General features: G+C 43.8%; 1 protein-coding gene across 10 annotated transcripts in view; it reads left to right on the top strand.

Annotated features, from left to right (window-relative positions):
- ADAMTSL3 (ADAMTS like 3) overlaps nucleotides 1–15,601 on the top strand; it is a 353,112-nt gene that overhangs the window by 143,508 nt on the left and 194,003 nt on the right. For all 10 annotated transcript variants that reach the window (XR_006218331.1, XR_006218332.1, XR_006218333.1 and 7 more), the window contains exon 7: nucleotides 12,697–12,823. Coding sequence is in view for 6 of the 10 variants with exons in the window: in XM_042987917.1 (XP_042843851.1) it covers nucleotides 12,697–12,823 (127 nt within the window). In the remaining 4 variants the exon portion in view is untranslated. The remainder of the gene's footprint in view (nucleotides 1–12,696; nucleotides 12,824–15,601) is intronic.

Raw genomic sequence — 15,601 nt, 5'->3', positions numbered from 1 at the left:
CTCTCTGTCAAAAATAAATAAACATTAAAAAAAATTTTTTAAGTTAATTTATTGCCTTGGGTCTTTGGGAGCGTGATTTATCTCCTGCAAATTTAGCATGAATGCATTCCAGCAGGTTTTTCAGAGTAGAGTTTGCAAAGCTGTGATGCATGGAACTGACACCTATCCCCTCCTCGGCTTCCAGGCTGTTCCCTTAATCTCTGGAAAAATATTTTAAAATAATGCACGTGTAGTATTCCATCTACCCTATTATGTTTGTAACAAAAACAGTATTAATAACAGCAAATGAGCAGCCTAACCACCCACCAAGTGTAGACACTACCAGCCCTCTCAGACATCACAGAGACGACCCATGATCTTGCTATTCAAAGTAGCTTCTCTTTCCTCCATCCGCTTATCTAGAAACTGGCCTCCGCAAAATTTGGAGTCGTTCTTGATTCTCCTCTTCCAACACACGCATCTCATCCGTTGTCATTCTGCCTTCAATGTCTTGTTTTGAATCCGCCATCACTGCCTGCATGACTTCTTTCTTAGTCTAAGCCTCTGTCACCTCTGACCTCAGCCATCACCGGCCTTCTCTCCTGATCTCCCAGCTTCTACCACAGTCCCCCTCAGGTCCATTATCCACACAGCAGCCCAAGTGATTGCTTTGAAAGGTAAGACAGAGTTTCATTTTAAGAACTTGTCACTCACTGACTGAAATCCCTCAATGACTTATCATTGCATTGATGTTGAAATCCATGATCCTGGCTTGCCTTTTTGTTAGGGAGTACATTTATTTTCATGAGAGATGTTGGCCTGCGGTTTTCTTCTAACATCTTTGTCTGGTTTTGGCATTCATGGTAACGCTATCCACATAGGATGAGTTAAAAAATACTCTCTCTTCTTCTATTTTCTGGAAGAGATTGTAGAGATTTGGTATAATTTCTTTCTTAAATTCTTGGTGGAATTCACCAATAAACCCATCTGTGTCTGGTGCTTTTTGCTTTAGAAGGCTATTAATTATCGATTAAATATCTTTGATAGATAGAGACTCATTCAGATTGTCTTTTTCTCCTTGTGTGAGTTTTGGCTGATTGTGTCTTTCAAGGAATTGGTCCGTGTTATCTATGTTAACAAACTTGTAGGCAAAGAATTGTTTATAATATTTCTTTATTATCTTTTAATTTTTTTCAAGTTTAGTTTTTTATTCTGAGAGAGAAACAGAGAGAGCAAGTGGGGGAGGGGCAGAGAAAGGGGGAGACAGAATCCCAAGCAGGCTCTGTACTGTCAGCGCAAAGCCCGATGCGGGACTCGAACTCACAAACTGTGAGATCATGACCTGAGCTGAAATCAAGACTGGGATGCTTAACTGACTGAGCCACCCAAGCACCCCTCTTTATTATCTTTTCAATATCCATGAGATCTGTAGTGATGTCCCCTCTTACATTTCTTCCAAGAGTAATTTGTATCTTCTCTTTTTTCTTAGTTAGCCTTGTTAGAGATTTATGAATTTATTGATCTTTTTAAAAACCAACTTTTGGCTTTATTGATTTTCTTTATTGATTTCCTGTTTTCAATTTCACTGATTTCTGCCCCTAGTCTTTGTTATTTCTCTTCTTATGATTATTTTGGATTTAATTTGTTCTTCATCTAATTGCCTAAGGTGGAAGCTTAGATGACTGATTATAGATTTTTCTTTTTTTCTTATATATGCATGAAATGCTGTAAATTTCCCTGTAAGCACTGCTTTTACTGTATCCCACATATTTTGGTAAATATTAATTTCATTTTCCTCAAAATATCTTAAAATTTCTCTTGATGTCTCCTTTGACTCATGTTGTTTAGAAGTAAGTTGTTTAATATCCAAGTATTTTGGAATTTTCCAGCTGTATTTCTGATAATTGATTTCTAGTTTAATTCCAATGTGGTCTGAGAGTAGATGGTGTATGATTCCATTTCTTTTTTTTTTTTTAAGATTTGTTAAGGTGTGTTTTATGTTCCAGAATGTGGTCTGTCTTGATGAATGTTCCATGTGAACTTAAGAAGAATGTGTATCTTGTAGTTCTTAGAAATAGTCAAGAGATGGGGCGCCTGGGTGGCTTAGTCGGTTGAGCGTCCGACTTCGGCTCAGGTCATGATCTCACGATCCATGAGTTCAAGCCCCGTGTCGGGCTCTGTGCTGACAGCTCGGAGCCTGGAGCCTGTTTCAGATTCTGTGTCTCCCTCTCTCTGACCCTCCCCCGTTCATGCTCTGTCTCCCTCTGTCTCAAAAATAAATAAACGTTAAAAAAAATTTAAAAAAAGAAAAAAAAAGAAATAGTCAAGAGATATCAATTATATCCAGTTCTTTTGATGATGCTGTTGAGTTCAACTGTGTTTTTACTGATTTCTCCCTGCTGGATCTGTGCATTTCAAATAGAGGGGTGTTGAATTCTCCTTACTCTAGTAGTGGATTCATCTATTTTTCCTTGCTGTTCTATCAGTTTTGCCTCATTTTTTTTTTTTGACATTCTCTTGTTAGGCACGTACACATTAAGGATTGTTAATGTCTTATTGGAGTATTGATCCCTTTATCATTACATGAATGCCCCTCTTAAAGCTGATAACTTCCCTTGCTCTGAAGTCTGCTCTGTCTGAAATTAATATTCTTTTTCCTGTTTTATTTTGTTTAATGTTAGAATGCCCTATCACTTGCCATCCTTTTACTTTTAATTTATTTATGTCTTCAGAAGAGGGTTCTTGTAGACATTGGATAATTGGATCTTGTTTTTTTGATCCACTCTGACAGTCTTTGCTTTTAATTGGTACATTTAGATCCGTGATGTTTAAAGTGATTATTAATATGGTTGGATTAATATATACCATGTTTGTTCCTGTTTTCTATTTGTTACTCCTGTTCTGTATTTCTATTTTTCCTCCACTGTTTTTCTTCATTTTACAGTTTTTGTTTTAAATTTTATTTTAGAGAGAGTGTGTGTGTGAGTGGGGGAGACAGGCAGAGGGAGACAGAGAGAGAATCCGACATGGGGCTCAGTCTCACGACTGTGAGATCATGACCTGAGCCGAAATCAAGAGTCAGACGCTCATCTGACTGAAACACCCAGGAACCCCATGCGTTTTGCAGTTTTAAATGAGCATTTTATGATTGAATTTTCTTTCCTTATTTGATACATCAGTTATAATTCTTTTTTTAGTAGTTACCCTATAGATTGTAGTATACATTTACAACTAATCCAAATTTACTTTCAAATAACACTTGACTTCTTCACTATAACCAAAAAATTCTCATTCCTCCCTGCATCCCTTTTATCACTGCTGTCATTCATTTCACTAATGCATAAACATACACACACACACACACACACACACACACACACATATAAGCATACACAATTGAGCGCATTGTTGCTGTTACCATTTTGATAAACCATCATCTTTTAGACCTATTAAGAATGAGAAAAACTAATGTTTTTATTTTACTTGCCTTTATGCATTCTCTGATGCACTTCCTTTCTTTATATAGATCCAATATTCTGACCTATATCATTTTCATACTCTGAAGAACTAGGTCTGCCAGCAAAAAAAATTCCCTCAGTTTTTGTTTGCCCGAGGAAGTCTTTATTTCTCTTTCACTTTTAAAGGATAATTTCCTAGGGTCCAGAATTCCAGGTGGGTGTTTTTATTCTCTCAGCACTTGAAGTCTGTCCCTGCACTGTCTTCGTGCTCGCATGTTTTCTAAGGGTAAGTCAGATGTAGTTCTTATCTTTGCTCCTCTATAGGTAAGGTGTTTTATTCCCTCTGGCTTCTTTCGAGACTTTTTCTTTATCTTTGATTTTTTTTGCAATTTGAATACGCTATGCCTATGTGTAGTCTTCTTTTGGCAGTTGTCTTTCTGGGTGTGCTTTGAGCCTCCCGGAACCATGATTTTGTGTCTGACATTACTTTGGGGGAAATTCTCAGTCATTATTGCTTGAAATACGTCTTCTATTCCTTTCTCTCTGCTCCTTCTGGTATTCCCACTATGCTCATGCCACCCTTTTGTAGTTGTCCCACAGTCCTTGGATGCTCTGGTTTTTATTTTTTCAGTCTTTTTTCTTCTTGCTTTTTTATCTGGGATGCTTCTACTGACCTCTCCTCTAGCTCAGAGACTCCACTCTTCTCCCTTTTGTGCTGCTTTTCCAATTCTGCCAAAGGGGCAGAAAGCTCCTACACATGCTGTCCCTACCTCCTTCTACCTTTGCTCCTGGCTGCTCTTCTTACCTTCATGGTATCAGCTTAATATCACTTCCTTAAGAGGTCCGCAGGGATTACTCTACCTAAATTAGTCCTCCTTTTCTATTTTGATACCTTTTTTTTTAAATTTTTTTTTAATGTTTATTTTTGAGACAGAGAGAGACAGAGCATGAACGGGGGAGGGGCAGAGAGAGAGGGAGACACAGAATCGGAAGCAGGCTCCAGGCTCTGAGCCGTCAGCACAGAGCCCGATGCGGGGCTCGAACTCACGGACCGCGAGATCGTGACCTGAGCCGAAGTCGGACGCTTAACCGACCGAGCCACCCAGGCGCCCCTATTTTGATACCTTTTAATTGCACTGATACTGTTCCATAAGTACACATTTATTTGTGTGGTCATTTGATCGTGACATTCTTCCACACCAGAATGTAAGTCCTTTGAGGACAGGAATCACACGTATCGTGCTTTCTGCCATGCCCCACAGTGCCTACGCTGTCTGGCCTCTGCCTACCCTGCTGAATGAATGAGTCTTATCCATGTGCAAATTCAGAGGTCATTCATATATCTTGGTCTCTCTCCTTTATTTCTCTCTCAATTTTCAATCCTGCATTTCTAGCTCAGTTTGAAGTCCATTCTTGGAGATTCCACAGATTCCTTCAATTCAGATACCCCCTCCTCTGCTCCACATGAACTAGTATTGTTCTTCCCAGATCTACTAATTATTCTTTTTTTTTTAAATTTTTTTTTAATGTTTATTTATTTTTGAGATAGGGAGAGACACAGCATGAACGGGGGAGGGTCAGAGAGAGAGGGAGACACAGAATCTGAAACAGGCTCCAGGCTCTGAGCTGCCAGCACAGAGCCCGATGCGGGGCTCGAACCCACGGACCGCAAGATCATGACCTGAGCCAAAGTCGGACGCTTAACCGACTGAGCCACCCAGGTGCCCCAAGAATTATGCTTTTTCATTCTCCAAGTTTTTGACAATGAGTATGTGTTGCTTTCATAATTAAAAAGAATTGTTATTAAAAGTAATTTAGCTTGAGCTGAAGAATACTCTGGGCAAGGTAATGTTTTGACATTGAGGTCTTGAAAAGTTGAGCAGTACTTATGTAAACCGAGGTGAGAAAGGGAATCACAAGCAGAGTGAATAGCACTGGAGGGATATAATAGTAGGTATATTTAAGGACCAGCAACTCATTCTGTAGAGTTGAGGTGGAAAATACCTGTGCAACAATGCTAAAAGTTGAGGTTATGGCCATCGGTGGAAACCAGTCATTAACCTTCTGAAAGTTACAATAGGAGTCAACAAAGAATCTTACAAGGAGTAGCTCAGTTGGGATTGTCTTTAGAAAGGTCACTCAAGTGGCCATATGGCAGATTGTTTGGAGAGGGCACGGTCTGGTCAAACAACAGGAGGTCAAGTGTGGGATGACCGGAGCTTAGGGTAATCCAGAGGGAGGCTGAATGGAGAAGATACGGCGAATTGTAAAGACTAATGAAGGAATCTTTTCGGACTGGGTGTGTTACTGGATGTGGGAAATGAGAGGGAAGCTTAGCAAGATGTCTGGATTTCTGACAGGATGATGAAGTAGATGATGAGGCCATTCCTCCAGACAGAAAATATTGGGTGATATATGAATTTAGAGCTTAGGAGAGAATTCCAAACGAGAAACATAGATCTGGGAGTCTGTGGGTCACAGGGTTAAAGCTCATGTATGTCCTTGGAGTCTGAATAAGAGAAGCAGGTTTCCAGTGATGGAGTCCTGGCCCCCTCATTTTAGGAGGAAGGCTTGATGGGGCAGAATTTCTTTGTAAGTTTTGGGTGGTTGAGTGTTTAAGAAGAAAAGTGAGCAGCGTCCAATACCTCAGAGATATCAAGAGAGATAAGGACAGAGAGATGATTGCTTCATTTGGACCAGACAGATACATACTGGTGATCTCAGCTTGGGGGAAGGGGGGGGTCTCAGTGACACGGTTGGAGTCGACGCTGGTGGCAGAATGTGCTCATTTACTGTGGCCGCTTACCATAGCTGAGCCTTGGTCTTTTCAGTATGAAAGAGGAGGTATTATTCTCGATGTAGGTCCTATTTTAAACTCGTTCCTTCACAAACACATTCCAGGAGCCCAGCCCAGAAACAGTCAGGCAGGAGGCCTGCAGTCAGCACGGGCTGCCTCTCCCTGCCTCCCCCCTCGGCCTCACTGACCAAGGCCCCCTCTTCATATTCTTTGTCTCAGATGCATAGTTCACTCCAGTGATTTCCAAGGCTTGTAGGGGCTTGCAGGAGAAGTGTGATTTTCGACACCGAATTAGTTCATCTTCAAAGTGTGCTTCCCATCACGTTTTTGTGATGCTGATGGGGAAGCTGCTTCCTCAGGATACCCTGGTTGCCGAAAGCTGAGTGCTCTTTCGGCAAGGCTATTTGGAAGAAAAGGATTGTATGCGGTCTCTTCAGAAGTGACTGAGACACTCTCAGGAGAATTCAGATCTTTCCCTCAACAGGATAAAGTCGACCTGCATTCCCTTTCTTGGACGATGTGGCCGTGGCCTTCCGTGATAGCTAGGACCAGAGAGAAGAAACTGTGTGTGTGATTCGTGCCGCTTGCCTGAGGATAAGCAGACTGAGCCCTGATGTTGCCTTGGCACGGACTACAAATAACCTGTGCAAGAGTGTTTACAGCGGGCTCATTTAAATGAGCACATCGCTGTGCTCCTGGGAACAACCTGTTGGGAATCTGAGCCCCACAGACAGCGGGAGACAACCACGCTCCCTGAGCAAAATTACCTTCCGTTTTGCAGGTCTGAATTTTATGGGAAACGGGACCTGGTTCCGACCAGTCTGCCGTTCATGTTTATTGAATTCCTACTGAATTCCCTGACAGCTGGGTGGATGAAGAAAGCACTTGTACTTAACAGTGAAACTAATAGCCACGAACATTCACTGGGTTTCTTGATAGGCATCGTCTAAAGCATTTGGCTGTGTCAGCTCGTCACACGTGTGAGGCGGGTAGTCATTAGCCCCACTTGGTTCGCGAGGAAACTGGGTGTAAGGGGGCTAAGGAACTTCCCCCATAGTTGCATAGCTAGTTCCCCTCTAGTTGCATAGCTAGAAATGGGGACAGCTAGACTTGGACCCATGCACCGAATTCCAGAATCTGTTTCCTTAACCGTCGCACTATACTGGTGGTATTTGTACTTTTTGTATTGCCCGAAGTATAGCTGAAGTTTGTAATTGGAAATAAGATGTGGTCTGGTAAAGGATGGCCGGCACAATAGGGGCTTATGTGCAGACAGCAGTCCCGTGTAGACAGACTCAAGTATCTCCACACCTGTCCCAGACAGAAAGTAATCGGGTGGAGTCATGCTGAGCACGAGGGCTGTTGAGACCTGGAGAATTGCTCCTTGTGAAGGGGGCAGCTACGTATAAACACACCAGAGTCTGTCTGTCAACAGGAGCCAGAAATCTGGATTAAAAAAAAATTTTTTTTGAATGTTTTTATTTATTTTTGAGAGAGAACAAGACAGGGACAGAGAGAGAGGGAGACACAGAATCCGAAGCAGGCTCCTGGTTCTGAGCTGTCAGCACAGAGCCCTACGTGGGCCTCAAACTCACGAACCGTGAGATCGTGACCTGAGCCGAAGTCAGACGCTTAACCAACTGAACCACCCACACACCCCTAGAAATCTGGATTTTAGTGTGAAATGTCCAATTTGAAATAACACCTTGCTGTTAATGACCTTCCTGTGTCCATTAACGGTTAAATTGTAAAGACCTTCCTCTTTACAACACTGGCTACGCTTTCCTGCAGTAACTAACAGCCGCCAAAGCTGAGTGTCTTACAACAATGGAAGATGACTTCTTGTTAATGCTCCCTGTCTGACACAGGGTCCACGGGGGTCTCTGCTCTTGGAACGTCCCAGTGATCAGACTGAGGGGGGCTCTATTAGAACACAGGTGTTACATAATAACTATAGTAGTAAGAAGGGGAGCATGTGACTCATTCACTGACCCTTAAAGCTTCTCACAGAAGTGACACCAGCACTTAGACTCCTATTTGATTGGCCCAAGACAGTCAAGACCACACTCACCTTCTAAGGGGGTGGGAAGTACCGTCTTCCATGGGCTGAAGGAGAAGTCCCATATTTTAGAATATCTCTAATGACTACCGTAGCTCCATACACTCTGGTTTTCTAGGCAGGAATCTAGAAGTTTTTCTAAGGTAGAATCCACTTGTTGGGGATCTCAAACAGAAGTTGACTCAAAAAATTGGCCCTTGAAAGGGGCGCCTGGGTGGCTCAGTCGGTTAAGCATCCGACTTCGGCTCAGGTCACGATCTCGCGGTCCGTGAGTTCGAGCCCCGCGTCGGGCTCTGGGCTGATGGCTCAGAGCCTGGAGCCTGCTTCCGATTCTGTGTCTCCCTCTCTCTCTGCCCCTCCCCCGTTCATGCTCTGTCTCTCTCTGTCTCAAAAATAAATAAACGTTAAAAAAAATAAAAAAAAAAATTGGCCCTTGAAAGAGTAAATTAGACTTACCTAAAAAGATTCAGATGTGGTTTCATATGGAGGAATGCCGCTTAATTCCAATGCTATCTTCTTTTAGTTGGTTAGGAAGTCGTATGCAGAAACTGTGAAATAATCCTTAGCTGAAGTGATGATTTATGGAGGAGAATTTCTCCCCGGAAGCGCTGCTCATATACTTTAAATATTTGTTTAAATCAGATATCTTGTGTAATTTGTCTCATTAACTGCACTGTAGGATATGAATCTTGTCTTGTTAAATTATTCCCCGTGGTGCCTGGCTCTACAAAAGTTGGTTATTTAATAGATGTTAATTTATTGATATGTTTTCTCAGTTAGTGGTTTTTAAATCATTATGATTAGAGGTCTTGACCTCAGGAGATGTCACCGAGGTTGAAAACACCCCAGGCAGTTTTTCAAAAGTTGCTTATTATTGGTTCGGATGAGATCTGAGAGCCCAAATTTAGTAGTCCCTTACTTTCTTCTTTTTTTTCTTAAAATAATTTTGTTTTTAAAATTTTTGAGAGAGACAGTGTGAGCAGAGGAGGGGCAGAGAGAGAGCGAGATCCAGAATCCAAAGCAGGCTCCAGGCTCTGAGCTGTCAGCACAGAGGCCTACGTGGGGCTCGAACTCACAAACCACGAGATCATGACCTGAACCGAAGTCGGACGCTTAACGGACTGAGCCACCCAGGTGCCCCAGTAGTCCCTTACTTTCAGGGGCAGTTCTGACTTATACCCCATGAATCATAAGGCAACCAGACTTTCTTTTCAGGTATTTTTTTTTCTGTGATGTTTTCACATGCTTTTTTTTTGGCTGTAAGTTTTGGATGAACTGTCACTTGAAAGAAAATTTTAAAACAAATGTAAGTGCTCAGGGAGGTACTTGCTTGCCTAAGATCTTACAAGGCGCTAAACACTCTTCAAAACAAGCCCATCCTAGCTCCTAAACCCACACTCTTTCTGGATGACCAGATAGAGAGTGGTGGTCATTCTCATGAAATGCAGGGTGCTCAGGGACATGAATTGTGAGGACAGAGCTTGGCTCGGAAACAGTGTTTCTGTAACTTCATGGTAGAATTATTCCCCTTGGAGAACGTTGCACGAACACAAGTTACTCATTGATTGAATCCCAACCACGCAAGTGCGTTTCCAAAATCAATCACCCTTAATTCGTTCCACATGTACTCGTAAATATTCATATAATTGCCAGTGTGACTCGTTCTTTGTGGTCCGTCTGCCGGTGTAAAGATGGGGAAGGTGTGGCATGGTGTGAAGATTCTGGGATCAGTGGACCTGGTTTTCAGGCTCTTCCTGATGATGCTATTTACCAGCTGTGTGATACCGAAAGGCCAGTTGACCTCAGTAACATTCAGATGCCTTATTTGGAAAATAGAGGTAGAAGACATCACCCGAGTCATCAGGTTGCTGTCAAGATTTAATGAAATAATACGCGTACGGTGCTTGGCATGATGCCGGACATGTGGCAGGCATTCGATAAAAATCAAATATTACCATCATTCTTTCATTATTAGCTTGAGAAAACCATCTAATCAGGATGAGAGGATCTCAAAAGTCTTTGGAGTTAGCTACTCCTCAGATAATTTAATCCCCGCACTGGTTTTCCCATCCTGCCTAGCTCCCGGTTGAATACCTGTTCTTGGAGAACCCTGGCTTCTCAAACTTTCCGATATCGAACTAAACTTAGGCTTAAACCTGTAGCTCTCACCGTTTGGAAACACAAAGAACAGATGTAAACCCTTGCCTCATGACAGCCCTTTGTGAATTTAAAAATATCTTTAATCATGGGCTTTTCCTTAAACTTCCTTGGAACTTTTCCTACCTCTCCCTGAAACTTTTATTTGATCTTTCTCCTTCCCTTCAGCACCGAAACTTTGGAAGGAATCATCCATAGATGTGGTTTCAACTCCCTCCAGTTTTATTTTGTCTTCGACACCTTGGATAAGTGTCTGATTCAGCAGCTCCCCATGCTGGCAGCGGGGGGGGGGGGGGGGAGGGCGACATGCCCAGGAGTCAAAACGAAATGAAAACCAGAGAAATGATAGAAGGGACCCTTTTTTATTGAGCCTTTTGAAATGTTCTAATCCCTGTACTGAGAGTTTGTACATACATTTTCTCATTGTATCCTTACCAGACCCTATGTGAAGTATGTATTATTATTTGTATATTACTACTCATTTATTTTTTTTTAATTTTTTTTTAATGTTTATTTATTTTTGAGACAGAGAGAGACAGAGCATGAACGGGGTAGGGTCAGAGAGAGAGGGAGACACAGAATCTGAAACAGGCTCCAGGCTCTGAGCAGTCAGCACAGAGCCCGACGCGGGGCTCGAACTCACAGACCGCGAGATCATGACCTGAGCCGAAGTCGGCCGCTTAACCGACTGAGCCACCCAGGCGCCCCGACTACTCATTTATTTTTTATTTTTATTTTTTTATTCTTGAGAGAGAGAGAGGGAGGGGCAGAGAGAGAGAGAGAGAGAGAGAGAGAGAGAGAGAGAGGGAGAGGGAGAAAGAGCAATTCCTAAGCAGGCTCCACACTCAGCACAGAGCCTGATGTAGGGCTTGATCCCATGACCCTGGGGATCATGACCTGAGCTGAAATCAAAAGTCAGATGTTCAAATGACTGAGCCACCCAGACGTCCCTCTTATCTCTATATTACTCTTGAGGGAAATGGGTCTCTTGAGAGTTTGAATTGTTGGTCATCCCGCATCTTGAAAGCATTGGTGGGGCTGGGCAAGGAGCTGTCTGCCTCCAGAGCCCCTGGTAAACACCAGGTATAGAAATACAAATAAAGTTGAGTGAGTGTAAGGAGGGTAGAGATAAAATCTCTCACTAGGTAATATCAGCCGGCACATACTATGTAGAAGATGTATTTGTAAAATAAAAAGAAACGTGGCATAGCCCTTCGCCTCATATACAGAAGCTCACAATCGGGTAAAGCCCCACACATGCACGCACACACAAATTGCTCACAAAAATAATAAGTCACAATTATGAGTAAGGACTAAAAGGTAGCAGTATAGGCATATGCGGTGAGACATCTCCCATTCATTCCTTTCTTGCATTTAAAAATGGTTTATAGGGGCGCCTGGGTGGCTCGGTCAGTTAAGCCTCTGACTTCGGCTCAGGTCATGATCTCAAGGTTTGTTGAGTTCAAGCCCAGTGTCGGGCTCTGTGCTGACAGCTCAGAGCCTGGAGCCCGCTTCAGGTTCTGTCTCCCCTGCTCTCTCTGCCTCTCCCATGCTCACACTCTGTCTCTCTCCCTCAAAAATAAAGAAACATTAAAATAAATAAATAAAAATGGTTTATAAAGATACGCACGTAGGTATAACGGCAGAGGAAGGACCCAAGGTGTGGGTATAAGTAACAATAAACAGAAGGAGATGTAAAGATATACAATAGAGCGATGGGTATGTATTGATGTTGAGATAGTGTGGAAACGGAGATAAGAACAAAGAAAAAAGTGTTCAAAGCAAAATGGTGGCCCAGAAGGATATAGCGGACTTCAGGATGGCAGTCGTTTTGGGGAGAAAAGGAGAGAAAAGGACCAGAATAGGGTCAGAGGAGAGGAGGGGAGAGGGGTGGGGAGCCGGGTACCCAGCGGAAACAGTATCTCTAGCGTTCCGTTCAGTTTATATACGCACAAGTCTATGACTCAAATTAAAAATATACATTAAAAAAATGGGTAACAATGTGCAGGGAGGGGCCGCGTCGGTTCCCCCCTTTCCATTAGATGGGGGGCGCGTAAGAGCCCCCCCCAGCCCCCCAAGCGATATCCTGCAAGGCTTTACGGCTTGCACAGTTTGCAAACTCTGTCCTGGTGGAAGAGAGCCCCCCTCCTGAATCCAGGAAGGCTCCCACCGGGAGGATGCTTCTGGAAGTGTCTAGAGCTGCAGCCCCGCGTTCTCACGCTCCCGTCGCCCGCTTCTGTCCGCAGGCGGTGGGCTGCGACCGGCACCTGGGGAGCGGCGCCCGCGAGGACAGCTGCGGCGTGTGCGCCGGCAATGGCTCCACCTGCAGGCTCGTGCGGGGACAGTCCAAGGCGCACGTTTCTCCGGAGAAAAGTAGGTCTGACCCCCCGCGCCGCTGCACCGCCCCTTGCTGGACACCTTTGCCCGTCGCTGAGCTGCTTCGGCGGAGAGCGCTTCCGACCCGCGCTCCGCAAGTCCCATTTCTTCCGGCAGGTGTCTGTCACATTCTCGGTTCCGTGAACTTCTCTGAGACCCCCGTTTCTTTGAATCTTTACCGAGACAGGTTTTTTTTTGTTTTTTTTTTTTAAAGATTTGCTATTGTTTTAAGGTAAAGCATGAAGTAGTAATTTTTTTATTTGCCTCCCGTGCTTGCTAACAAGGTAGAGAACACCGCCTTGTATTTCTTACCCCATCTTTCCAGACCCTCTCCTCTTTCAGTGAACCACAAAAGTCACCTGTGCGTTTTTCCGGTTGGATGTTGGTCTTTTCCGCCAGCGTTTGTTACGTCACGAGTATGAACCGCTTGCCTGTTAACTTTCAGTTTTTTGGTGATACCTATTTTATTTTATTTTTATATTAGATATAATTTATTGTCACATTGGTTTCCGTACAACACCCAGTGCTCATCCCAGCAGGTGCCCTCCTCCGTGCCCATCACGCGCTTCCGTGACACCTATTTTAAATATTGGCTTCGGTTTGTCGTTTGGCTTTCAATATTGTTTGTGTTTTTAGGATCGATAGTTTCTAAGTTTTACGTCCTCAGAAATTTTCATCTTTTTTTTTTTTTTTTTAATCTCAGTGATGTCTGCCTTTTGTAATCCCACGATTTGGGGGTCAGTAAGCATTTTGGGTAAAGGGCCAGGTAGGGTTTTAGGGCTCGGCAGGGCGTATATGTTCTGTCTCAACCCCCACGCCCAGACAATGCCTAAGCACAGAGCATGGCTGTGTTCCAATAAAGCTTTATGTGCAGGGGTATCAGTTCAAGCTAGACTTGCTGTAGAAGTCAGCCGTGGAAACTGGGCGTGGCGAGGAGTACCCCAAGGCCCAAAGACGACCATGGCAGCAAGCGACAGTGATGGGAAAGGGCCCGAGGCCGAGTGGCCTGCCACCTGTTACTGACTGCGGGAGGTGGGGAAGCCGGCGCCTTGAAGGAGGTGCAGCTGGTGACCCACGGGCCAGTCTGTTACATCCCTGCCTCCTTAGCGTGCATCCCGGCAGAGAAGAGGTTCCGCCAGACAAGCTGGTGCCGAAGCAAGTGAAAGCTTTGAGGGTGGAGGCCACTCTTCTGATGCCAGAGAAACGCTAAAGCCGGACTGCTCGGCCGGTGTGCATCTAGGGACCTCAGCCCTGAACCTTCTAGCAAGGACCCTTCCCAGAATACCACGTGCAAGAATTGCTGGTCGCCCGGGACAGCCCCCATCGTGGGTGCCGTTATACTAGGTTTCCTGCATCTTATTACAGGTCAGAAAGCAGACCCTCTGGAGGGGACCTTGTTGAAGTCTGGAGGGGTAACCCCCCCCCCCACCCCCCTCAGCTGTGACTGTTTCGGAGGCTGCAGTGATGTCCTCCTCTCAGATCCTGCTGGGTGTGTTCTTCCTGCTTTGGCACCCACGTGGTGGGACAGCCATCCAGCCCAGGCCTGGGGCCACGCCCTCCACCTCCCAGAGCCTTCCTCCCAGAGCACCTGCTCACTGTTTTGTGTCCTCCCCAGCGTTTCCTAGCTTCTAGTTTCCATGAGCACCTTTATGTTGCAAAACCTTCTTTTTTTAAATTTTTGAGAGAGAGAGAGCATGCACACACAAGTGGTGGAGGGGCAGAGAGAGAGGGAGAGAGAAAATCCCAAGCAGGCTCCGTGCTGTCAGCGCAGAGCCCAACACGGGGCTGGATCTCATGACCCCTGAGATCACGTCCTGAACTGAAATCAAGAGTCAGATGCTCAAGCGACTGAACCACTCAGGTGCCCCTCAAAATCTTCTTTTATAATTACAGTCCTTATGTCCTAGTGACATTATCCTTTGGTAAAAAGGCTTGCTTTTCAATACTTTGAATGCACATTAGACATTCATAATAAAGCAGCACACTTTGGTTTTGAAGCTTTTCTTTTTCCATTTTTAAGTAAATCTATATTTGTATAATGGATAATATAGATAATAGATATATTTATTTCTGACCCAAAAAACTAGACTTGTTATACATTCAGGAGATTAAGTGTCATCTGTCTGGTATTTAAGCAATGTCTAAACATCTAAAAGAAATATATAAGCATATATCCAAATATATAGAAAAAAATGAAAATGAAATCAAAATGGCTTATAAAAAATTAGTTAAACTCAAAACAGGGTAGTAATGGAGGGGAAAAATACAAGGCATGCAGAAATTTTATTTATTTTTATTTTTACTTTAAGTTTATTTATTTATTTTGAGAGAGAGAGAATCCCAAGCGGGCTCTCTACTGGCAGCACGGAGCCTGATGTGGGGCTCGAACTCACGAACCATGAGATCATGACCTGAGCCAAAATCAAGAGTTGGACACTTAACCAGCTGAGCCACCCAGGTGCCCCCAAGGCATACAGAAATTAAAAAAAAAAAAAGAGCAAACAGACCTTATTTACAAAAATAGGCAGCAGGCTGAATTTGACCCCCAGATTGTAATTTGTAAACCGCTGCCTTAAAAGGAAAAAATCTATTCCTGTGTATTTTCTGCCAGCACCCCTATGGTTCTGTTTTCCTCACGTAAAACCTTCCGTTCATTTGAATTTATTTTGATGTAACTTATGATATAGGGAGTTTACTTGTTCTCTCCAGGTGGGAGAACACCATGGGAGGGTGTAGGGTGGGGAAGGTTTTCCAGGTGGAGGAAACCCAAAGTTG

Source organism: Panthera tigris, chromosome B3, assembly GCF_018350195.1.
Source record: "Panthera tigris isolate Pti1 chromosome B3, P.tigris_Pti1_mat1.1, whole genome shotgun sequence".
NCBI lineage: Eukaryota > Metazoa > Chordata > Mammalia > Carnivora > Felidae > Panthera > Panthera tigris.
Note: the sequence above shows the minus strand (reverse complement) of the source record. Positions and strands in the feature narration are given on the sequence as shown.